At 45.2% G+C, this 15020-nt stretch overlaps 1 protein-coding gene across 2 annotated transcripts; it reads right to left on the bottom strand.

Annotated features, from left to right (window-relative positions):
* On the bottom strand, positions 1 to 11620 carry LOC132832389 (class I histocompatibility antigen, F10 alpha chain-like). 2 transcript variants are annotated; one of them, XM_060850344.1, is made up of 8 exons: positions 11460 to 11620; positions 9715 to 9975; positions 5224 to 5499; positions 4829 to 5107; positions 2428 to 2547; positions 1951 to 1983; positions 1210 to 1242; positions 1 to 214 (listed from the first exon to the last, which is right to left on the bottom strand). In XM_060850344.1, the coding sequence occupies exons 1-7, from the start codon at positions 11509 to 11511 to the stop codon at positions 1214 to 1216; spliced, it is 1050 nt and encodes a 349-aa protein (XP_060706327.1). In that variant the 5' UTR covers positions 11512 to 11620; the 3' UTR covers positions 1 to 214; positions 1210 to 1213. The 2 variants fall into 2 exon arrangements, with proteins under 2 accessions (XP_060706327.1, XP_060706328.1); XM_060850345.1 differs by lacking the exon at positions 9715 to 9975.
* Between the last annotated feature and the right edge of the window lie 3400 nt (positions 11621 to 15020).

The following is a 15020-nucleotide window of genomic DNA, read 5'->3' as shown; positions in this document are numbered from 1 at the left end:
TCCCGGGGAATGAACACTCCCAGACATTATCAACCATCCAGCTCTGAAACACACATATGAAATAAACCTCAGTCTGTGCTTCTTGGTTAGTTTGGGGAAGGCTTGCTGGGGAGTTGGATGGTCTTAACTCCCCCAGTTCACACTGAATTGAAGCTCAACATCTGCTGATTCCAAGAGCCACAAGCTGCTGCTGTGTAAATGAATATAATCGTTCCTGTGGAATCATTAATAAAAACATCAAAATCAATAAGACAATAAATAACTTCTAGCGATTACAAATGACACATATTGGTGATTGTAGTTAAACAATGGTGATAAATAGTGACAGATTTAAGTATTCAACAATAAATCAGATTTAGAGTATTTATATAGATATTTATCTAAGAATTAGAATTTGTAAAACTGATATGTATGTACAGAGCTTACATAACATGTGAAATTTGTTAATGTCAGATACAAAACCAATTTCCTTCAATATAAAAACTGTCCCTGAGTTCCCTCAGGACATTGCTTCAGTTCAGGTCAATCAGTGACACATTGAAGACAGTGAAGATGAGAAAGTGTGAGGGAGGAACCATCCGTGAAGATCCCTCTGACGGTGACACTGCACACATTTCTGGGACGGGATGGAAACACGGCTGGAGAAGGTCTCACTTGAAGAACCAGGATCCAAACTTGTGGATCTGGGATTCACTGCTCAATCTGTGGAAACGCATTCCCTGGAAAATTGATCTCAGTCCTGAAGGAATTGAGTGTGAGCAATGAGCTGTAATTCTGTGTGTCTGCTGTGATATGGAAGGACAGACAATGGTGTCCATATTCACACTGGAACAGGAGAGTCCCGTTATTCCACAATGAGGCTCCAGGAATGTCCTGTAGCGGGGCCCACGAACCCCCAAGGTCAGGAATGGAGAGACACAAGGCAATCACTTCAGGGTGGGGAGGGGAGGGGAATTAGTCTAACAGGGTTTAACAGTGTCTGGGAGGGTGGGACAGGGTCAGGAGGGGAGGGGAATTAGTCTGACAGGGTTTAACAGTGTCTGGGAGGGTGGGACAGGGTCAGGAGGGGAGGGGAATTAGTCTGACAGGGTTTAACAGTGTCCGGGTGGGTGGGACAGTGTCAGGAGGGATGTGAAAATGTCACAAATAAATCTAGAGAATCTACATCTAAATAAACCTAAGTCAGAGAAAAGTTGCCATGTCACTTACTGAATCATGAAGCTGCACCAGAGACTTCAGAAGCTGAGAAAATAAAAACAGAACATGAGAAATTATATCAAATATAAAATGAGACAGTGTGAGATATTCTCTATCACTCACTGGACCCAGGATTTAATCGCCCTCAGCATTAACTAACCAGACTCTCCGAGCCCCCCCCCCCCAGTGGAAATTAAGGGTGAGCGAGTGGAGGGGGGGCAGTGGGGGAAGGAAATGGAGGCTGACAATTCGAAGGAGAGACACTGGGGACATGGAGTAGATAAACAGGACGATAAGAGAGTGTTGGCTGAGAAACAGCATTGTGAGGAGACAGACCCGTCACCCTGAGCAACACCCTGGCAAATATAACTCTACACTCTAATAGGGGCAGCACGGTCGCTCAGTGGTTAGCACTGTTGCCTCACAGCACCAGGGACCCGGGTACAATTCCCACCTCGGGTATCTGTCTGTGTGGAGTTTGCACATTCTCCCCGTGTCTGTTTGGGTTTCCTCCGGGTGCTCCGGTTTTCCACAATCCGAAAATGTGCAGGTCAGGTGAATTGGCCATGTTACATTGCCCATAGTGTTAGGTGTGTTAGTCAGAGGTAAATATAGGGTAGGGGAACGGGTCTGGGTGGGTTACTCTTCAGAGAGTTGGACTGAAAGGCCTGTTTCCATACTGCAGGTGGTCTGATCTACACCTCCCATTACCTTATCCATCATTCCCAACACTCTGTCCCCTCAGTCACTTACTGGGAGCTGTTGTGTAGGTCTCACTTGGTGAACCTGCAGAAACAAAATAAACATCCAGTAGGATGGGGAATAATCCATTCTCAGAGACTGTAAACAAATGTTCAAAATTTATCAAGGTGATGGCACACAAACAAGGCAGTAAGGAAGGTTTTACAGAGATTGTGTCAGAAATCCTCATTCCCATACTCCCCTCCCCTCCATCCCCACCAGATGCAGAAAACCCCTTCCATTCCATTAATATTCACTCAGTGAGGATCTGACTGGGTGCAGTGGGTTTAATGATCAATATTAGACCTGGTCTGGGCTGATCACATAAAGGAAGATCAGACAGTGAACGAGACGTGTTTATACGTGTGTATCTGTGTGTGGGGATTCATCAGTTCCATTCCCCACAGTGCCCTGTACTCCCAGTACTGGAGATTCCCCCACACTCACTCTGTCCCCTCAGTTCCACATTCCCCTCTCTCTGATTCTTACCTCTCCGTGACCTTTTCCAGATGATTATTCCGACTATCCCGACAATAACAGCCAATAGAATAACCATTGATGCAATGAGACTTCCAAGATGGGAATACAGCCAATTGCTTTTCTGATTTTCTGAAACACATTGGAAATATATCAGGATTCTCTCTGTTCCTGGATTTATTTCTAGCTCTGTGTTGATTAGGAACAATTTTAACTGCTCCAGGCTGTTGGGAATTGTTGGGATTGGTTGATATGCTGGTTTGACTCTCTCCCGATTTCACTCTCCAGTGAAGTCACCAAGGATCCCATTGATAGGGGTATAAACATCGTGTTGTACCTGTCCTGGGGGTTACCTCCCCAGACAGTTCAGTTCCCATTCTCCCCGATATCTCTGTGTCCTGTCCTTACTAGTGCTGGTGGGGTAGATCGGCCTTGCGTGAGGGGAAGGAGTAAGTGAATGGTTGGAGGGATGTAGTCAGGTGTCCCAGAAAGGCACTTCCTCAGTGGTTGGGCAAGGGGCAGTTTGGGATCTCACTGGTGAGTGTTGGGGATGTTAAGTACCAATGGAATGGTGTTTGGGTGCCAGAGTGGGCTGGTGAGGGGGCCTTGTTAGGCATCCAGTTGTGGAGTTCTGTGTTGTGTCCCAGTTGTCTGTCCAGGGTGATACACTGCGAGTCTGACAGACCTCAGGAGGCGGTGAGCTGGTGTTGGTGCTGGGGTGAGGTCAAGTGTTGGTTGCAGAATGTCAGGTCATGGGTTTGAGGGGATGGAGTCAAAGAGTTAAAGAGTCACACAACAAGTGTGTGTGTTCAGTCCAACGAGCCCACACTGACCAGATATCCTCGTCAGTGTGTGAATGGAGGGATCAGCAGTACGTTTAGCGATGGTCGTTTTTCTAGTTCTCTGGTGTTAGGGACCAGACCAGGCCCCTCAAAATATTTGAAGAAGGTAGCCTAGATCTGAACTGCTTTTTATTTTAAAGCTAGATGGGAAATGCACTGTTACAGATCCAACGCAAGTGGTCAAACAACTTGATGTTAAGCAAAACACAATTTACATAAATGCTGTAATTACAATACAAACAAAAGAAACAGAAATTTAGAATAACTTAACAATTGAAAAATGCAACCGAATACACTACCTATTACTAATTAACTGCTGCAATATTGTAACATCCTATACACCTTGGCAAAAAGGTAAATTCAGACACAGATTCTTCCATGCAGTTCTCCAGTCCATGAGGAAAAAACATCCAGAAAAAAATGCAAACAGTAGTAACCAGGTGACATTCACTGAAGCTGCCAACTCTTTTGCGATCCCAAAGGTTTCTGATGTAACTGAAAAAACCAAACTGGATCTGTGAGAGCTGGCCACGCCCATTCAGACTGCTTCTATTGTTCCAGATTAAAAAACGCCCAGAGGCCTCACAACTGGTTTACCTCAGTCATCATCAGCAGGGAGTTTGGTGCCTCTGCCTTACAACCTCTCTTCAAAACAAAAACTAAGACACAAACAACCTTTTAAAGTGACAGCATCATCACATTAGGAGTTAAAGAAGCTTCCAATCCCTAATCTCAGAACTTGAGGTCTTTCCAGAGGATTCTAGATGCGAGGTAATTGTCCATCGGAAGTTGAAACTTCCCGGACAAATCCCATTCAGTGAGTGAGGAATTCTGAGGGGTCCAGACCCTCCTCTCTCAGGGTGTGGTGTCCAGTCTCTGACTGCCTGGCTACTGGACAATCTGGGCCCATGTCTGGTGCTGAAGCCTGGAATACAAGGGAATCTTCTTGTAATTCTGGTGAGATTATTCTGGAGTGAAATCGATGAGTACTTCACCAATAACAGGGCTGTGGGAATCTGGAATCCCCAAAAGGCTCTGGAAGTTTGGGATTCAGAGACCCTTTCAAACTTAGAATCAAAATTTTTAACTCAGTGAGACCAACATTGACATGTCAACACAGAGAACAAGGTGGGTAGTTGCAAACAAGGAAGTGAAAAAGTGTCCTCGAAATGGTTTCATCTGTCACATGTATATATACACACATACACACACAAACACACAGAGACACACACACATGCACAAACACACATATACACACACACAGACACACACACGCACAAACACACATATACACACACACACACAGACACAAACACACAGACACACGCACACCAATGCACAGACACATATACACACACAGACACAAACACACAGACACATACACACAGACACATACACACAGACACACACACAGACACACACACACATATACACACACAGACACACACAAACACACATATACACACACAGACACACACACGCACAAACAAACAGACACATACACACACACACACAAACACACAGACACAGACACACACACACACACACACACACACTCTCCAGTCCCTTACCCCACTGATAGAGCTTGCCCTCTGCCAGGCTGCTGTGTTCAATTTGACAGGAGTATTGATCCTCATCCCCAGCATTGATCTCAATCTCTTTCTGGATCTGATGGGTCCCATCGTGGTTCGGTCGAACCCCCGAGGATTGGGTCTCAGACATGACCTCTCCATTCCTTAGCCAGGTCACCTCGATGTCTGCAGGATAAAACCCAGTGACCAGGCAGGAGAGAGTGAGTGGCTTGTCCTGACCATTGGGCTCCCTCCTGGAGATGAACACTTCAGGCTGAACTGTGATGGGAAAGGGGGAAAACACAAAAAATAGTCAGACACTGAATGGAATGGGAGAACGGTTTCATAGATCAGTGAGGTTAGATCAGAACATGGAGCAAAACAGAAATACGTACCTTTCCTTTTGAAATAATCCTTTCCAGCTTCCAGATATCTCTTTAAATATTCAACATATGTATCTTCCAGGTGTCTTTTCCAGTAGTTGTTCAAGGAATCATCAGAATCCCATTTCTCCTTCGTCATCACTGCAATGGGATTGGATGCGATCCATCTCATTCTGTCTGGGTCTAAACTGATAAAGTCCTTTCCATCAAATCCAAATCTTATAGATGTCTTAATGCTGCCATCATCACTGACCTCAGCAGTAGTTATCCGTTGAAAAATGTGAACTCCTGTCAGTGATAAAACAGTCATAGATAATTAATCATTTATTTTACCAGAGGAACAATCTGATCAAAGGGGAAGGGGGATCCTGCATCAAGCCCAGGAAAAGGGGGTTACACACGGTTCTAATCTCCAGGGTTCCAGACTCGGGCAGCACTGACCCTTTCTCCAATAGTTGCCTCATTCCTCAACCTAGAGCAGACAGGGAATGGGCTCTCCAATTTGGGTCAGAATTCCAGCGCTCACATTCCCACTGTCCTGGATCGACAGCCCCGTTCCACGTGGTCATTTATTTTGATCACAGGTTGCATTCTGGGGGATGTAGTCCATGTCTGTCTGTGACCACTCTGTCAGCCTCCCACAGGCACTGACCCACGATCGGACTCTGTGTGTCCTCTCCCTGTGTGGGGCTGTGAAATCTCTTCCCCAGAGCCTGGCTGAATGGAGATGAGGATCAATCTCTAAGTTCCTCACTAACTGTATCCATTGCTTTCTGTCAGTTTTATAAATGATTTGGATGTGCATATAGGAGGAATGGCTAGTAATGGTTAGTGCAGATGACACCAAAACAGGAAATGTAGTGAGCAGTGAAGAAGGTTATCTCAGAGTACAATCGGACCTTGATCAGATGGGCTGAGGAGTGGCAGACGGAGTTTAATTTTGAGAAATATGAGATGTTGCATTTTGCGTAGATCATAGCAGCATTTATAGAGTTAATGATCGGGTGCTGGGGAGTGGTGCCAAACAAACAGACCTTGGGGTGTAGAATCATAGTTCCTGAAGGTGGAGTTACAGATTGACAGGATAGTGAAGAAGGTGTTTGGTCTACTTGCCTTTATTGGTCAGTGGATTGAGTACAGGAGTTGGGATATCATGTTGCAGTTGTACAGGACATAGCATTCAGAAAGTGGCTGAATCAATGTTAAATTCTATACTTGCTGCATTAGGAAATGTGAAAGGGTTCAGAAAAGATTTACGTGGTTTGGAGCTATAGTGAGAGACTGAATAGGCTGGGGCTATTTTCCCTGAAGTTTATAAAAACACGAGGGGCATAGATAAGGTGAATAACCAAGTTTTTTTCCCCAGGGTCAGGGAGTCCGAAACTGAAGGGCATAGGTTGAAGGTGAGAGGGAAAAGATTTAAAAGGGACCTAACAGGGAACTTATTCACGCAGAGGATGGTGCAAGTATGGAATGTGCTGCCAGAGGAAGTGACAGAGGCTGGTACAATTACAGCATTTAAAAGGCATCATGGGTGGGCTTATAATAGGATGGGTTAAGAAGAATGTGGACTAAATGCTGGCAAATGGGACTTTGATCAGTTTAGGATTTCTGGTCTGCGTGGACAAGTTGCACTAAAGGGTCTGTTTCTGAGGTGTGCAAATCTATGAATCTACCTTCTGTACAATTTCCTCTGATTATTACAGTGTTTTTACATTTGTTCTTGTTGGTTAATCCATTCCTCACAAATTAAACAGAATGAGTTGGCTTCTTTTAGGCAGTTTCCCAGAATGCCCTACTCCAAGTCCCAGCTGGTCCAAAGGGGTCTCACTATATCTGCACAACGTGATTCAAAAATATCTCCAGATCATGAATGGACTGTGACAGTCAAATATTCTCTTTAATATCCCTCCGGTTCTCAATTCATTAGTTATCACACTGTTTGCTGATTGGCTCATAACTCAACATGAATAATATTAATGATCATGCCTTCAATTTCTTCATTTGTTAAAAATATTTCTTCATTACTAGATTTGTTTACTTTACAATTTGTTTTTTTTCTGTTTTAATGACAACAGATAATATATTTCAGTACTACACTTGATTTCCTCTTATCAAACACATTTCCAGTTAATTCTAGTAACATGGGAGTTCAGAGGGAGAGTGGGCAAGTCAACCCTTTGAGTCCACTCCACCATTTAACATGATCATGGCTGACCTTACCTACCTCCTCTCTCTATATTTATGACTTCTTGTTCGAGGCTGTCCCACAAAGGGAACATCTGCTAGACATCAATCTTATCAATCCCCTTTAGCATTTTATATTCCTCAATCAATCTCCCTTCATTCCTCTGATCGTCAGTGAGTGAAAGCCAAAGCTATACAATTGCTTCTCGTACAATAACCCTTTCATCCCTGGAACCAGCCTGGTGAACCTCCTCTGAACTGCCTGCAATGTCACCACATCCTCCCTTAGGGAAGGAGACCACAACTGGACATCATTCTCCAGGTGTGGTCCCACCAATGCCTTATATAATTGTAACAACACTTCTTTGCAATAAATACCAGTATTCCATTTGCCTTTCTTATTATATGCTGCACCTGCATATCCACTTTCTGCAATTCATGCCCCAAAAACACCCAGATCCCTCTGCACTGACACACTGTGAATCTACTTCCCAGTGCAATAACAATTTGTCTTATTTTCCAGCCAAAATGAATAACCTCACACTTATCCACATTAATCTCCACCTGTCAGAGTCTGGCCCATTCTCCTAGCCAATATCCATTTGGAAACTTATTATCTCCTCATCATAGCCTGGTTTCCCATGAATCTCCATTGTGGGTAAAAACCTGGTCATCAGGTGTGAGGCACTGTCATTGCTGTTACACGTGGCACAGGTCTGGCCTATTCCCAGAACCTGCGCCGCTGCAGTCACCCGGGCCATCTTCCAATTTATATGGAGGTCAAAGATGACTGGGTCTGAAGAGACTCGATGTATAAAGATCTGGGCAACGGGGGAAAAAAATACACCCCCTGATGGCCAGTTTTGTGTGTGGCTGCATCAAGCTGTGTGTGGATCCCCGGTACGCAAACACCAAGTGTCACTACATACTGAGGTTCTACCTGTCCCCGGTGTTGTGAAGGATGGGCCTGGCCTCGCTGCCGCGGAACGCTCCAAGTAGTTGGACCGTTCCGTATCACCTGTCCTTCGTGGAGAAGTTTATGAAGAAAAACACCTTTGACCACAAGTCCATCAGGAAGTGGTCAGCACGTAGTGTCCTTGAGACCGTTCGGGAAAAGGAGAGGGCGGATCCTATCGAGCAGTTCCCTGAGCAGACTGTCAAAGCCATTTCGCAGAATGCCTCATTGCCAGAACTTTCCACCAAGCACCAAGACATGGCTTGGCTAGTGGTGAGAAGGGCTCTGCCTGTGAGATCCTTTATGCATGCCCGGACTCTCAGCCGCACCGCACGCTGCCCTCGAAGCGGCTGCGGGGGGGACGAGACTGTCACACACCTCCTTCTGGAATGTGCCTACGCAGAAGAAGTCTGGAGAGGAATGCAGTGGTATTTGTCGAGGTTCGTCCTGAGCAGCGCCGTGACGTGGGACTCCGTGCTCTACGGCCTGTTCCCCGGGACACACACCGAGACGAACATCAACTGTGCCTGGAGGATCATCAACTCGGTGAAGGACGCTCTCTGGGCGGTCCGAAACCTGTTGATCTTCCATCTGAAGGAGTTGACCCCGACTGAGTGTTGCAGACTGGCACATTCCAAGCTCCAGGACTACGTGTTGAGGGACGCGCTGAAGCTTGGGGCAGCTGCCGCCAAGGCGCGGTGGGGAAAGACCATGTGTAACACCTGCCTGTCTAAAGAAGATCAGGGGGCCCATGCAGTCATTTGGGCTCTGCTGACGCCTCAGCTAAATACGTAATGGTACAGACCTGTATATATGAATGATTACTCTGTCTCTGTATACCAAGAAATGGAATGTTTACGGATGTATGGCATGACCAAATGTACAGATCATCAAAATATTTTATGAATAAAGTATATTTTTGAAATTTAAAAAAAAATGGCTCTGTTGACGCCTCAGCAGAATACCTGGATGGTCAATGTACAGACTTGTCCATACGAATGATTAATTCCAATCTATGTATGTAAAGAAATGGAATGTATACATATGTATGGCATCACCATTTGTATAGATATCAAAATAATTTGATGAGTAAAGTATATTTTTGAAATAATAAAAAAAGATGTTTTGTTAAACCTCTGTAAAATAATTTGACTGCACTGTGTCTACATTTCCCCAAAAGATATGAAGAACTGAGATGAATGTTGGTCGTGCACTGGGGGTGGAAAAGGCTCACAGAAATAGGGGAAGAGGCCTGTTATGTCTCTCCCAATCCTGGGGCCCACATGTCAGGGTTGGGGAATGAATGAGGTTTTATGATGAAAGGGAACAACAACAGAGAAATTCAACAAGCCTGATCTTACCAGATGTCTGGTTTGACCTCTTCATTATTGTACTCATTGTTTCCTTCGCCATGTTTGCATGTATGTTCACTAGCTCTGTGACATAATTCCAGAAATTCATATCGAAGTAATCTGCCAAGAACTGCTGCCTGGGGAAGCACTGTTGGGTTTTACTGTCACGAGAACTGATGATAACTCCATTGACTATGGCAGTGCTTGCAACCTCAGGAAAATCCTTCAATCCAGCAACAATTGTGTAAATCCGAGTGAGTGCATTAGTCTCTATAAAGCATACAATAAAAGCAGGGAGTTACTCAACACCACCATAAATATTATATTAATGTACCTGGGCCACAAAACCAGAATCACATCACAGATCCCAGGGACATCACTAATGTGAGAGATTGCCCTCAAAATTACTTTCAACATGTTATATCTGTAAAGGTCAGGCTGAAAACAATTACACACACTTCCAGCTGGTCAAAGTGAGGCCCATCCACACAGTGACAATCTCCAATAACCCACCAAATTATAACACTGTCAGAATCCTACCTGATATAATCAACAGAATCAGATTCAATTGGGTCAGAATTAGCTGCTGCAGCCTCTCAGAACAGGGAGGAAACACAGAGTCAGGGTCACTCAGATACTCGATGGAATCAGTGTGGACACAGGGAGAGGCTGGGACACAATCCAGTGATTGGATATTAAACAGAAAATCACTAACCTGGAACAAGAACTTGAGACACACATAGTGTATCACTAACCTGTAACAATATCCCAGGATAACTTGAAGAAGGATATTGAGGAGGCTCTCCAGGCCAGGGAACATCTGGAGTGAGGAATTCAGGATAACCCAGGGGCAGGTATGTGGTTTATCACCATAACCAGGAAAGGTGTGGGGTGAGTGAATCCAGACTGAAATAAAGAGAATCAGGAATATTTGAGGATGAAGTGTGGGGGACAGGCAGCTGCCACCAAGGCGAGGTGGGGAAAGACCACCGTGTAACATCTGCCTGCCTAAGAACAGGGGGCCCACGCAGTCATTTGGGCTCTGCTGACTCCTCAGCTAAATATATGGATATATGGATGGTAAACGTACAGACCTGTGTATACAAATGACAAATGCTGATCTCTGTATGTAAATGTTTACATATGTATGACATGACCAACTGTACTGACCATCAAATTATTTTATGAATAAAGTATATTTTTGAAATAAAAAAAAGACAGTCACTGTGTGAACAGTCTCTTTGTCAAACAGGGGGATGGATAACCCCGAGCAGGATCCCCACTGTCCTTCACTGAGCTTTTTAATCAGCCCTTTATACACGGCCAGTAGGATGTTGGTGTCTGAGATAACCCGGCCTATTCAACCATGAGGGCATCACAGCTGGGCCTGGGCTGGGTTAAACATGGAGTCTCCTTCTCCTCCCCACAGTGTTTACAAGACTTTAGACCAGGAATGATGAAGCTGTTTGGCTTCTCCCAATCGATGTGAAAATTAAAATTCTCCATTGGAACCATTTCCCATTTGCTCGGAGCTTCTCTGATCTCGGGGTTTCTACATCCTGCTGTCAGGAGACCTGGACACAAATCCCATCAGAGTCTCCCAGACTGTGCTGCCTTCAATGTGTAAAAGATCAGGCTGGCTGTATAACAGGCGGCTGATCAAACATCCCCCATTTCAAACTCTCCCCAAGAGACTCACATTCACCCCAGACACAGAGAGAGAGAGAGAATGGAAAGTTGAATTCTGTACTTACCGGGAGAGACCCGGGAAAAACACAGGGAGATGGAGAAAAGGATCAGCAACATTCTGGGAATCCACTCTCCCTATTCCAATAAGGGATTGGAAAAAAAAACAGAGGGGATAACTGCTATTGAGAGTCTGGAAGAACAAAACACTTTCTCTGACTTCACTTGCTGAGCTGCAGGTCATTTCCTGAACTTCAAGCTGCAGAAGCAGAGAGTCAATGATTGGTCCCAGTCTCAGTAAAATATCCACTAAAGGGATGAACAGATTTCTGTCACCAGTTACCAGGGAGATCAGACTCAGACAGGTTGTGTTACCCGCAGTGAAACAGAAACTGTCAGAATTGCATTTCCCCCCCAGCAGGAATCAGGGTGTGGTCTTTGTATTTAAGGACCCCTGCCCCAATGGGGAAGTCTCTCAGTTTTTTTTTATTTTCAAAAATATACTTTATTCATAAACGTTTTGATGATCTGTACAATCAGTCAGGCCATACATATGTAAACATTCCATTTCTTTACATACAGACACAGTAATCATTCACATATACAGGTCTGTACGATTACTATCCATATATTTAGCTGAGGTGTCAGCAGAGCCCCCTTACTGCGTGGGCCCCCTGTTGTTAGGCAGGCAGACTTTACACAGTGGTCTTTCCCCACCGCGCCTTGGCAGCAGCTGCCCCAAGCTTCAGTGCGTCCCTCAGTACATAGTCCTGGACCTTGGAATGTGCCAGTCTGCAACACTCAGTTGGGGTCAGCTCCTTCAGCTGGAAGATCAACAGGTTTCGGACCACCCAGAGAGCGTCCTTCACCGAGTTGATGATCCTCCAGGCGCAGTTGATGTTCGTCTCGATGTGCGTCCCGGGGATCAGACCTTAGAACACGGAGTCCCGCGTCACGGCGCTGCTCGGGACAAACCTCGACAAACACCACTGCATTCCTCTCCAGACTCCTTCTGCATAGGCACATTTCAGAAGGAGGTGTGTGACAGTCTCTTCCCCCCCGCAGCCGCTTCGAGGGCAGCGTGCGGTGTGGCTGAGAGTCCGGGCGTGCATAAAGGATCTCACAGGCAGAGCCCTTCTCACCACCAGCCAAGCCATGTCTTGGCGCTTGTTAGAAAGTTCTGGCGGTGAGGCATTCTGCCAAATGGCTTTGACAGTCTGCTCAGGGAACCGCTCGATAGGATCCGCCCTCTCCTTTTCCCGAACGGTCTCAAGGACACTACGTGCTGACCACTTTCTGATAGACTTGTGGTCAAAGGTGTTTTTCTTCATAAACTTCTCCACGAAGGAGAGGTGACACGGAACGGTGCAACTACTTGGACCTGCTTGGGACAGGGATTTACAAGGATGGTTGTATTTTTTCGAAGTAAGGAATTGGATACCTTTTTCGAACTCTTTTCGTGTAGCTGTGGCCTCCAGCAACAGTGCAGCCTAAACTTGAACTGAGGGGTTGTTTAATGTGAAGCTGATTGAAACTGGCCATTAGTCCCCAAACCAAAATATATCCCAGTGAAAGGGAAGGACTGTGGGAGAAGGGGTCCACCTGCCATGGGTGTGTAAGGAAATAAGGGAGGCTGTCCAATTAAGAGAGAAGGCACACAACATGGCAAAGCCCAGCAGGAGACTGAAAGGCTGAGAAAACTTTCAAGGTTGACAGAAAGCTGCAAAAAGCTATAAAGAAATGTCAGATTATGAGAGGAAACTAACTCAGAATATAAAGATAGATGGCAAAGGTTTCTACAAATATGTAAAATGAAAAAGATTCGCCAAGGTAAACATTGGTCCTTCAGAGGATGAGAAGGGTATTTGGAAATGGGATATGAGGAAATGGCTGGGGCATTGAACAGGTATTGTATTTTGTGTCAGTTTTCACAGTGGGGGACAGGAATAACATGCCAGTAGCTGACAAGGAGACAAAGGTAGGTGAGGACCTGGAAAGCATAGAAAGGTAAGACAATGCAAGACAGCAATGCTGTGAGTATCCAGGGAGGCTCAGAGTGAGGGAGTGTTGTGACACTGGGTGAAGAGCCCAGAGATCTGGCCTGGTCCAGTCAATGAGCTGGGTGTGGGCCCTGGGCACATAGTGTCCTTGCTGCAACATTACAGTGATATGTACCTCCCAGGGTATACCACAATGCAGTGCCCTGTGAGTGGATCGGAGATGCACCTTGAGGGTTTTTGGAAGTTGGCTCATGTTGAATACCAATGTCTGTGAGGGTGGGTTGGGTGCAGCTGATGCCCACCAATCATGCCCTGAGAGGTTTATGCTCGGTCTCCAATATGGTGTCATTTGGAACCTGCTCTGATTTCCTTGTTGAGTTCCCTGATGTTGAGCTTTGTTTAGTGACTGTGTTAAGTTGGGAGGTGCATATTAAGGAGTTGAGTTCTGGTGTTTAACAATCAATAATCCCCATAAATAGACATCTCAAGCTGTTTTGTGAGAATCTCACCACGCCGCTAGTGAAAAGTATCAAAGATGCAATGACATGATGTCGAGGTCCACTCATCACTCAATTCTGTTGAATGTCTCTCCACAGCCCATGTCAATCTCCTACAACATTCTACCCTGTGGGCCGAGTGGCCTCCTCTGATGCAGTAACCATTCTACACTTACACGTGTGAGGCAGGAAAGTTAAAGTTTATCTGTATTTTCAATAAAATTTGCTGGTATAAAACTGGAGAGCTCCTCCCAGGGGTCTAGGACTAGGAGCTAATTAATATCACTCTTATTTAAAGATAATTCATTCTTGTTCAAGATTCCACCATCAGAGAAAATACTCCCTCTACCTTGCTTTAAATTAGATAATCTCACACTGTCCCACACTGGGTCACACTATGATGGAATTCTCTCAGTTAACCTGTCAATGGCCTTTCACTCTGCCTCCTAACCAAGTGTTATCTGTAAACTTGGTTAGAATACTCCCTATTCATTCGGCCCAGTCATTAAAAGCTCAGGCCCCAGGACAGCTCCTTTGGGATCGACCAAATCCTGCTGAAGGGAACACATTATCTTGATCCCATTCTCTGTTTCCTACCCTCTCACTTCTCAGCCATGTCAAAGAGTCCCTCGAATTTTATGTGCCCTCATTGTCACGAACAATCCCCTGTATCGATCTGATTAATAACCTTCTGGAAGTCCATCGAGACTATGTCCAGAGCCCGCCCAAATCATCACAGACTGAGAATAGAGTCAAGAACAAATACAATCTGAGCTGATTCAAAAATGTTTCTGAAATTCTGAAGAACAGTTGAAGAGTGCCTAACACAGAATGATGATTGTATCATTGCTCATTGTGCTGTGTATTATACACTTAATATTAGGGATAAGAGCAGAAAAATAGGGAAAAGGGAATGTAGAACTGAGGGGACAGTGTAAGTGTGGGGGAATCTCCAGTCCTGGGAGTACAAGGCACTGCGTTGAACAGAACTTATTGAATTCTCACACAAAGTTGCACATATACAAACGCATCTTGTTGCCTGTCTGGTCTGTCTTTGTGTGATCAGCCCACACCAGGGAAAATATGAACATTAAACCCACCCAACATCCACCCCCGCCACCCCCCCCCCCAC

Source organism: Hemiscyllium ocellatum, chromosome 35 (assembly GCF_020745735.1).
Source record: "Hemiscyllium ocellatum isolate sHemOce1 chromosome 35, sHemOce1.pat.X.cur, whole genome shotgun sequence".
Lineage (NCBI taxonomy): Eukaryota > Metazoa > Chordata > Chondrichthyes > Orectolobiformes > Hemiscylliidae > Hemiscyllium > Hemiscyllium ocellatum.
This window is presented reverse-complemented; position numbering and strand designations above follow the sequence as displayed.

Coding starts and splice junctions, on each gene's coding strand:
- LOC132832389 (XM_060850344.1), bottom strand. CDS start 11,511: ATGTTGCTGATCCTTTTCTCCATCTCCCTGTGTTTTTCCCGGGTCTCT. Junction 9,976..11,459: donor TTTTTCCCGGGTCTCTCCCG/GTAAGTACAGAA, acceptor TATGCTTTATAG/AGACTAATGCACTCACTCGG. Junction 1,984..2,427: donor CTGGAAAAGGTCACGGAGAG/GTAAGAATCAGA, acceptor TTGTTTCTGCAG/GTTCACCAAGTGAGACCTAC.